The sequence below is a fragment of the Labrus mixtus genome, chromosome 10, assembly GCF_963584025.1.
Source record: "Labrus mixtus chromosome 10, fLabMix1.1, whole genome shotgun sequence".
In the NCBI taxonomy this organism is placed as follows: Eukaryota; Metazoa; Chordata; class Actinopteri; order Labriformes; family Labridae; genus Labrus; species Labrus mixtus.
In genome coordinates, this window is record NC_083621.1 from 7667371 (window position 1) to 7677376 (window position 10006).

General features: G+C 39.5%; 1 protein-coding gene across 1 annotated transcript in view; it reads right to left on the bottom strand.

Annotated features, from left to right (window-relative positions):
- Positions 1-9154, bottom strand: part of reep2 (receptor accessory protein 2) — an 11697-nt gene extending 2543 nt beyond the window's left edge. Inside the window, exons 1-7 of the mRNA XM_061047857.1 lie at positions 8900-9154; positions 6781-6853; positions 4845-4921; positions 4512-4632; positions 4235-4348; positions 3447-3627; positions 1504-1661 (exon numbers count right to left, since the gene is read on the bottom strand). Coding sequence (XP_060903840.1) covers positions 1504-1661; positions 3447-3627; positions 4235-4348; positions 4512-4632; positions 4845-4921; positions 6781-6853; positions 8900-8931 — 756 coding nt within the window. The 5' untranslated portion in view covers positions 8932-9154. The remainder of the gene's footprint in view (positions 1-1503; positions 1662-3446; positions 3628-4234; positions 4349-4511; positions 4633-4844; positions 4922-6780; positions 6854-8899) is intronic.
- Between the last annotated feature and the right edge of the window lie 852 nt (positions 9155-10006).

Below are 10006 nucleotides of genomic sequence, written 5' to 3' on the forward strand. Positions count from 1 at the left end.
GGAAGTAAAGGGTGATTACCAGCGTTGATCAAACGTAAAGGAGGAAAAAGAGAAAAGAAAGACAAGACGTGATTGTTAAAAATTGTGATCAAGTCAAGCGAGGTTTGCCTAAAGTCAGAGGTTAAACTGTTTTTGAGAAGTGATATTTTTAAAGGGCTATTCCACCAATTTCAGACAAACAGGTCAGTTTACTCTTTTTTATACTTTTCTAGTCTAGCCCTTGAAAAAAAAAACATCATACACTATTACTGTGCATTTACTCACTCACAAAATCCATCCGCCAGTTTTTCTGTCATTTTGGGCTCAAAGAAAGCCAAAGTGATTATTTGTGGACAAAAGAGTGATGGGACCATTACAGCTCTACACTACAATATCAGTCATAAAACCCTCACTATGAACTTTGAAAAATATGGTCAAGTAACATACAGGGAAAGTCTATTTAAGGATTCACACTCTGGACTAAAAGTTGGGATATTCAGTCAATATAGGTTCAAAAAACTCTGTTAACCTTAAAAAACAACAGAATAACTAGGACATCATTAAACAGGCAGGGTTGAACCACTGTCATCTCTGGGAGGGACATTTAAAACAAGAGAAACTCTCTGTTTCTCTGCAGAATATGTTATTGTCAGTAAACTGACACAGCCCACAAACAACTTTCTCTCTATTTTCTAATACAGAATAACGTCAACATCACTGCTCCTTTGAGACGCCATCTCTCTACTGTGCCAGCAGTCCCACTAACCAAAGCTTCAGCTGGGCTAGTCGCAGGCGTCTGAGTTACAGCTTAAGCCCGGCGAACATTGTACGATTGAACAAAATAGCTGCAGAATGCCAGTTTACACTGTCCGACTGAATTGTTTACGACTCACAAAAAAATTCAAACATGGCAGAAAGTCATCACACCTGTCGGGAGCAGCCAATCAGGCTTTGATCGCCCATCGGGCCCCCCTGCACATTGCACGATTTATGTTGAGCGATCACCACAACTTCAAAATTTATCACACAACTCTAAAATCATGTCAAAAGTGGGCTGAAAATTGAAATTGTATAGTGTACTCCTTCAGAAAAAACATTTAATAACAAACAACATTTAAAAGTCAGTTTAACTGACTAGTCATTGTAGTGATTTATTCTTTTAGTAGACACATCTCTAATAATGAACCAAAATCTCATCATTTTATAGGTTTCACAGTTTATGACTTTAAAATCATTCATTTGCTCTTGGGAGCACATGAACATACCGAAACAGACCCACCTCTAAAGGAACAAAAGTAACATCAAACCGTCTGTTAACGTGACGTAAACTAACTTTCTTACTAAATAATCGACACCATGGATAATAAGTTTGACCATTCATAGAAACCATAAAATCAAGCAACTTTTTTTTCACACTCTTTAATCTGTACACATCACTAAACCAAAAAATTAATCAACCTTTCTCTTGGCTCGTCTTCTAGTGTGTCTATGTGTGCGTGTGTGTCTGAGTTCACTGACCCCTACCTCTGTCTTTGCAGCTGCAGGTTTCTTGGTTGCTTTGACGGTGGTGCTGCGTTTGGGAGGTTTTTCTCCTACATCTTCATCAGAGTGTTCAGTCCTTGTGTCTGATTGGTCAGAGCTGTGTTGGGACGACGCATCGTCAGCATGCGCCAATGAGCGAGCTGCAGGATGAGACAAAAATCAGTGGTGACTAAATGAGAGAGTCACTCAAGTTTCATACTCAGAGCAGGTAAAACTTTTCAGAGCTGATGAGCTGGTCCCCTCAGAACTCTGTTTATTTGTCAGGGGAAATACATTTAGACATTGTTACATCTAATTAAAGTGCAATTGATGCAATGTGGACTTCTAGCCAGGGCTTATGAGATGTCACTGCCTCCTTTATTACCCATGACCTCATTCAAAATTGCACTTTTTCTTTACCACTTTTGCAGTTTAGAGTTTGTAATATAATGAGTAGGTCATACTAAATAGTGGTCTCTTCTTGCAGGATCCGAATAGAGATGTTCTAAATGAATTAAAATATGTTTGTCACTGCTGATGAAAGCAACCCAGACCCCTAAAGGGACACTTAAAATGAAACAGTCAAGCTTTCACTTGTTTGGGAAGTCCCTAATAAGAACTCACAGAATACACAGCTGTGGTTTCTAACTTTGTTGGTGAAGTTGGTCACAAGATGAATGTGAGGGGGGTGTCACGGAAAAAAAAAATATGAAGCTATCTAAAAAAAAAAAAAACCCCACCTGAAAAAATGTATATTTCAAAGACTTTTAAAAAATTGTATTAACTAGTAAAATATGAGTTTTACCTCTTGAGGTTGACATTTTTACACAAATATATTACACATATTACAGTGGTGCAGGTGAAACTTTACAGGCTAACTGGTCTACTGTGGTCTACCTGCTTATTGTCTCATGCCTATAGGTTCATATTCTTCAGTTGGTGAAAGACATTGATGATACATGTATACGTGCATTCTGGAGTGACACTCAATTTAATAATAACACTTGTCAACAAAAGGGGGTTTCAAAATCAAGGAATCTTTTACAGCAGTGGTGGTGAATTGTGGATCACGGATTGGATCGTCTTTTCCGATCAACTTTCGCACTCCTCAGCAAGACATGACTCAAACTGTGCGTCTTAACATCATCACTGCTTCTCCATGAATATTTATAATGTATCAAATAATAATTTTTAATATAGTCTATACACACTGGTAGAATTATTACAATTATATTAAGAGAGGCAGTTCAAACTCTCTTATTTAGAAAGTGCTTTACAATCTGAGAAGGAACAACTTTAGTGAATGTCTGTGTGTCTGTTTACCTGCTGCACTGCAGCGTGTGGGTCAAATGGGGCGCGTGAGTTTAGGGACTATATCTTCAGTTTTTGGATTGACTAATATCGTTACAGCAGGCTGTAACAGGCTTTATTAAGTGCAATACGCAATATTGTATGCAATACCTGAAAGGCGGATCAGTGTGATCCCTTTCACTCCTAAAAAGCAATTGTACAGAAAAGCAACATCCTACTTACACTTCATGGTGTATCTTTTAAATTATTTTCTCATTGGTTAACAAACAACCAGAAAGCAGCAGATCAAGGTAATGGCTCAACATCGTCAGATTAAGAAGCTGTTAAACATGAAGTTCCACTGATTCTATGTCTCAGTTCACAGCTCACTGGCCCAAGCAGCCAGCCGGCCGGCAGTGTAACAAGACACAAAGCCTCTCCTCCCACTTGGATCACATGCTTTCACTTCAGTGCCTTAAATCACATGACACTACTTGGCCCAATTATGCTTAATCCTGCTAATAAATCAAAGAAGTCCTCTGTGGAAAATGCAGCCTAATCACCAATCCGGACTCAGATTATGGATGTATTAATGCTTTCTTGCATTTGAAGCTGCTAATGAAGCAGTGTACATTGTCCATGTTGTGGAGGCTTACTTTGCCGTGCAGCGGTGCTCTTGGCTCGGGGCAGCGTGCTGGCCCCTGAGCTCATCTCATCCATGGTGTCCCGTCTCGTGCGGGACTCTGACCTGTGCAGAGCCAGGTCATCGTCAGCGTTGATGAGCGTCAGGTCCTGCATGCTGAAACTCCGCAGCTTGTCTGACAGTACACCTTGCCCCTGGGAATCACCGGGAAAAAAAGGAAACAAGTTACATCAGAGAAGTAACAACATAAAATTGTTTATCTACCGCTACATCTCTAATAACTAATAAAAAGTGCCTGTAGAAGTTTATCCACTCAAGGCTGCCAAGATGGGACAAACATTCTTGGCCATTATATTAAGCAGCCAATGTTCTAAATATAAATGTCTATTTTATGTCACTGCCAACTTTAGATTATTACAAAACTTGAAATAAAATCCTCCTGATTGTATCATTTGGAGCGGGAATGGTTCGTAAATTGAGTCCATAAGCGTTACATTTAACATCCCTCGGGTTAGGCATTTTTTTCCCCTCTTATGTTTTTTTTTACGTAAATGAAAAATAATCACGATACTAAAATTCAACTCTATTATTATATTTTTTTGTTTTTAGATAAACTGCTTAGTAAGCAGTGAACGTTAAAATACAAGTGCGAAGATGGACACAATGCAATCACTTTAAAAAGGAGGTACCGGTAGTTGGTTTTCTTTCCAAGTTCTGTTATCGTGTCTTGTCTGTGTCAAACACCCTGAAAACATGAATTTATACAATTTGTCTGTTGTTTAAAAATAATGCAGTGTTCACCTTGGTGGCTGCAGTGACAGCAGCGTTAGCAGCTAGGTTGAGACCCCTCTTTCCAAACCTCATCATGGTCTCATAACTCCTATCTTTGGCCTGAGCGATGTACTCATCTATTTCCTATGGCACAGGTACACAGTTGAAGGGGAAGAGTGAAAGACAACAAGTTCAGCAAACAGGATAAAGAAAAAGAGGGGTAAAACATCTGAACATTTCAACATGGACATTCAAACCAGTTTACATTTATGAATTAATAAATGTCTTAAAAAGGTCATGTTGGAACCTTCTCTTTGTTGGACAGGGTTGGGTGAACAAACTTGCGGTAGAGGACACTGGAGCCCTTAGTGTATGGAGACAGGAGCCAGATCACAAAGGCAATCTTTAGCTCAAAGTAAAATGGAAACCTGCAGGGGGGAAAAAAAGGCTTTGAGGAAGTTATAGACCCCCGAATTATAAAGAGAAACACATCATTAGAGAGGCTAAATGCTGATCTGACATACAAAAAGAATCAAGAATACTTCACACTAGATACGCATGAATGCTTCTATTGATATAATATAATCAGTTAATCTATCACTAGCTAGTTAAGGGTCACAATCATGAGCTCCTGACTCACCACGAAAGGAGCAGGTCTGTGGCCGTCTCTGCTGTAGTGAACAACGCGAACACTATCCAATACATCATCCACTTCACCTGGACACACACATAGACATGAATACACAAGAGGTGAGGAGAGAAAACATGACAAATATAGCACATGTAAAGACAAACGGCATCCAGTATGCACGTGCAGCGACACGTGGAGCCAAACAGACGTGCAGAAATGCAGCATATGTTTCAGTGCTGTCAGATCACATCAGTATGGATGGGTACTCTTAAGGAGACAAAGGAAATGTATGGCTCTGTCTAAATAAATGAAAGCTGTGAATAGGAAATCATAAGAAAGCAGCACCTATTGATTTTGTGTTAATGCATCCTCTTAAAAGCAAATATATTTCACATCAAATTTGACTAATTTCAAAAAGTGAATTATATTCATGCATTTATATCCACTTACAAGTCCAAAGCATAAACATAATGCTCAATCATTGAACTCATTAGAAACAAGAGGAAGGAGGGAATGAAAACATCAGTTTTAAAAATGGCGTCCTCAGTCGCTCCCCCCCGCCCTTCCTCCTTTCCTTGTTCGCTCCTTCTGTAGCATTCTGCTTTTGCAACAAATTGAGAGAGGAGGGGGGTTTCCATGGTAACCAGCCAGGAGGCGGTTGTTCTACAGTGCAAATCTAGGCGGAGGGCCAGAGTGCTCCTCCACCTCCTGGACCCCCCTCTCTTTTTCATCCCTTCTTGCAGTGATGAGGTAAGCAGTGAGGACCCTGACACTCAGCCAAGAACAGGACTGTTCTGCTTTCCATGCTCGTTTTCCAGTCGCAACACTCAAACTCAACATTACCACGTCTTTGTGTAGCTTCGATACTTTCTGACTTTTTTTGTACAAAATCTCAAATCTCAAACTTTTGTCTCCCAGCTCGATGTTAATGTTTGATACTCGAGCATGGACTGTGTTGGGTCATACATACTAATGGTAAACTGAGGGTTTAAGGATTTGTGTCTGTTTTTGGACATCATGAGGAATTTAAGAAGTGCATCTTTAAGCAAACAATAGTTTACATCAAGGGATTTGGTTGTGTTAGTTTCAATGCTGTAGGTGCCAACAAGAAGAGCGGCTTCTTACCTTATTGGCTATAACCTCATAAAGCAATACATTTTCTATGGCAATATAAAAGCATGAATAAAGTGATGATATTGAAAAGATTATCTCGTCTCAAATTAACCTTCTTGTGAACATTTACATTTATTTTTCAACCCCTAGGTTTGAACAACTGCACTATATGATTCAGACGGGTATTCACAACCTGCAGGCCAGCAGACTGTTATGTAACCATTATGAGTAGCATGCACATTCATGAAGTCTTTGCATATGTGGGATGAAAATAATCTGCTCAAACTGATGAAAGAATACCTAAACACTTCCTGAATTTTTATTTATTTACATGGAAATATTTTTAGTACCCATTTTATGTTAACAGAAAGTTCTCTTTTCTAAGTAGAACAAGGAAACAATTGAGATAAGGATAGACACGTGGAGGTATTGCTTTGTTTTTTACTCAAGTTGGGGCCCCAGTGACCATGTCAGATGAAGGTCAGACCTTCTATTCTTTGCTTTTGATAATGTTTGACAGTTATTGTTATTAAAAAATAAACTCAAGATTTTTGTAATCAGTCATCGGCTTATTTAAAGCAATAGCCAAAGTTATAAAAGATTCCAGGTTATATGTGCTAATTAATTTTAAAAGTATACGGTTGAATGATTCAAACCGTTTAGAGCATGCCCAGCCTTGATTCCATCCGTGAGCTTTTTATTACGTCACTGATTACAATATGCATTCAAAACATAAGAACCAAAATAGCAAAACGCATCCTGGGGACAAACAAACAACCCAAAAGTCAAAAACGCTCTGCTGTGATTAAATAACCGGGAGGTGATAACTCACATATTCCTTCACATTCTTCGTTTTGACAGCCTTGTATGAGGAGTAGGCTGGATACAGTGTCCCAAAGGCAAGGCTGGAAAAAGCAGAGGAGCAAAGAAACCCGGGTCAGAAAAGGGAGACTCAGTTTGGGAACATGGCCTCTGGGTGCTAGGTCTGACACCTAATAAATCTCAGACTGCTTTTAAAAGCAGGTTAGCCATGCTATCTCTAAGATTATGTAAACATGTTAGAACTGTGTTCCTTATGCAGTTTGATATGAGTGGTAATATTAGATTTGAGCGTTGACTAGCAGTATCTTTTTAAAATACAATGGCTTGATGCATAAGGACAGTTAATGGATTCAGGAAAGCTACAGTGAGTTCAAGTGGAAAAACACACAAAAGTCTCCTAGGGGTGGGTCACCATGTGTCAGTCCACGTGCAAATCGGGACACTGTGAACACAGAGCTGCGTTTTTGATGTGCATTTTGGTCGCATCCCCATGCCACCGTGGTGATTTGTGATGATGTGACAGGTTGTGAAATTCTGAGTGAGTGGACATTAGAGAGAATACACACAGGTCACAAAATCACTAGTTTGTCTGTATGTTTGATCATTGATGTTTACACTTCCTTGTGGAGGTTATGTTCTCCCAGATGTTGGTAGTCTGCGTATATCTTGTTTTCTGAAGGCACTTACGTAGGTCTTCTGACCCAGTAAGTATCTGAGGTGCTCAGTCATGTGGGCAGCACATCTCAGCTTTGTACAGTAAATTGAGGCGACTCTAAGCAGGCCTCCAGGCCATTAGACTCTTTCAGCAGACGCCCTGTGCCTCTTATTGTGCACATCTCAGATCTACTTCTGAGTTTATCGAAACTCTTGACTGCGATTAAAACATCAGATTATATCCACCTGTCTTAAAACTTTGTTCCACTTAGAAATTTTAATGTAGAAAAAAAAAAAAAATCTGACTTTGAGGCAGCTGCATGTTTAAAGCACAGAATAAAGATGACAAAGAATGAATCTTGTGTTAGATATGCAGAGGCAATTATTATCTATATCAAGTCACATGTTTGCCTCACATCGACACACATGACCACCTGAGGTGCAGTGAAGTAGAAGAGCCAACTGGAAGCCACTAAAAGTATCTGTTTGTCAATGTTATCCTCTTATTATGCAATCAAGTAGTCGAAAAGTGTATTTATGGGAAGGAACATCAGTAACAACTGTGCACCTGGGTCTTTTAAAGATAATATTACAGTTTTAACCACGGCTGTCACTTCCAAGTGCGAGTATAGCTTAGTAAAACCACCATGAAATTGACAGGATTGTCGTCAGACAGGTGCACCTAGTGGTCCAATACATCAGTAGCAGCATTATAAAAGTATCTGCATATGGGATCTGAATTATGACAGCAGGCTTTAGTTGAGTCATCCACACAGTTGGAAAGTGGTGGAAACCCAGGCCTAGACTACTGATACTGCTATTCTGACCACAGGACAAATATATATATATATAATATACTTCAACATCTGTTCAATTATGTTGAAAATATACTTCCTCCACATTGATCTCGATATAGGGTAGCCCTGGATGGATGGATGGATGCATGGATGTGCAGAGCAACATCCCTGACTGGCCTGCTGAGCTTAGCCACACCACTACATTTTACCAACTCATGGTACCATATGTTACTGAGATGCTGAGCTGTCAGAACAGAAATATTCAGGTTGCGCCGTTTTAAAGAAGCCATGGCAGGCATTTTACGTCTTCTCACTTGTCTGGCAGCGGGGCTTGGATATTAAGCAGATTTTAGTTTAATACAGGGGCCGGCTCCTTTCCCTGCCAACACATTATCTGCCAGATGAGGACACTTAGCTACCAGAGGCTAGTGAGCGCTGGATGCAGATTGTACTGCATCATGGTCTTAATTGAAGAAGCAGAAAGAGGGGACTGACACTTGTTTAGTTCAGTGCCTAAACAACAATTAAGCAGTGGTATTTTTTCGACATTCGTGCATTATGACTACAAAGAAACAGAAAAAGAAAAGCGCATCATAGAAACCTAGCTAGCGTTTAGCATCAGACAGCTGATGAATGGAGGAGTCGGTGATGTTGCTAACAGCCCAGCCCCATACTCACACTACTATCCTCGAAATCATCCAGGATACCATCTTTAAGGGACCACCGGCTGTCAGCCCTCTCCAATTCTAGGAAAACTAGTCAGATAACTGGCGGGCTAGATGCCCCCCCATTCCCCTCGAGGACGCCGCGGTTCGTTAAGAATTGAACCTGGTTACTGGCCCGGTGTTGCGTGCCCGTTCCGCGGCGCTGTCAGGTGGGTATAAGCAGCGGCAGCAGAGGATGTGCTGCAGTCTGGATCCAAGCTGCTCTGCTTTACATCACTGTAGCAACGACTAGCTCTTAAAGGGCCAGAGCACCAATTAAATGTGTCAATTTCACTGAGCAAAAAGTGTTAGATAATAACCTCACTGAACCTTACATTACTCTATATTTTATATTTTGTACATTCAAATAATAATAATTATTATTATTTTACATTATATTCTATTTTACTGTATATATGTGTATTAGTAATTTGAGTGTTTATTGCATGGCCTTGCGGAACAGTCCTTACATTTCACTGCACATCTGTATGAGCATGTGACAAATAAAAATCTTGAATCTTGAATTCTAATATTAAGTGTCAATGATTGGAAAGAAAACCATAGAGAATTTTTGTTAATCAGAAAAGGGATTGGGTTACATTGACTTTAACTTGAAGATGTGCGAGGGAAGTAGCAACGATAACAAGGTTTAATCTCTATTTTGAATTGTATCCATATTTTGATATGATTATACCTCATGGGGTGTAATAAAAATGCAAGATCCAATGATTACAAAGGAATTTAATGGAGCCATGATTTATGTGAGTTGATATCATTGGCCCATACAATTTAGTGGTTATATTTGTAACAATTCACCAAAAAAAAGATATATGGTTTGTGAATTTTCTTATCTGAACACTACAGAGCATTAACGTGAAACTCAATTGTCTTTTTCCCCACAAATATTTATAAACTACCAGACTGCTGGTATCCTAAAAATGAGGGGAGGATGAATGCCCTGACTTTTTATTGATAGTATCCACTCATTTAATCATTCTGTATTGATACACCCCATGAAAAAACATCAGCAAACCTTTACCCTCCTTGATTAATATGTACAGCCTTCCTTGCCCCATTTATG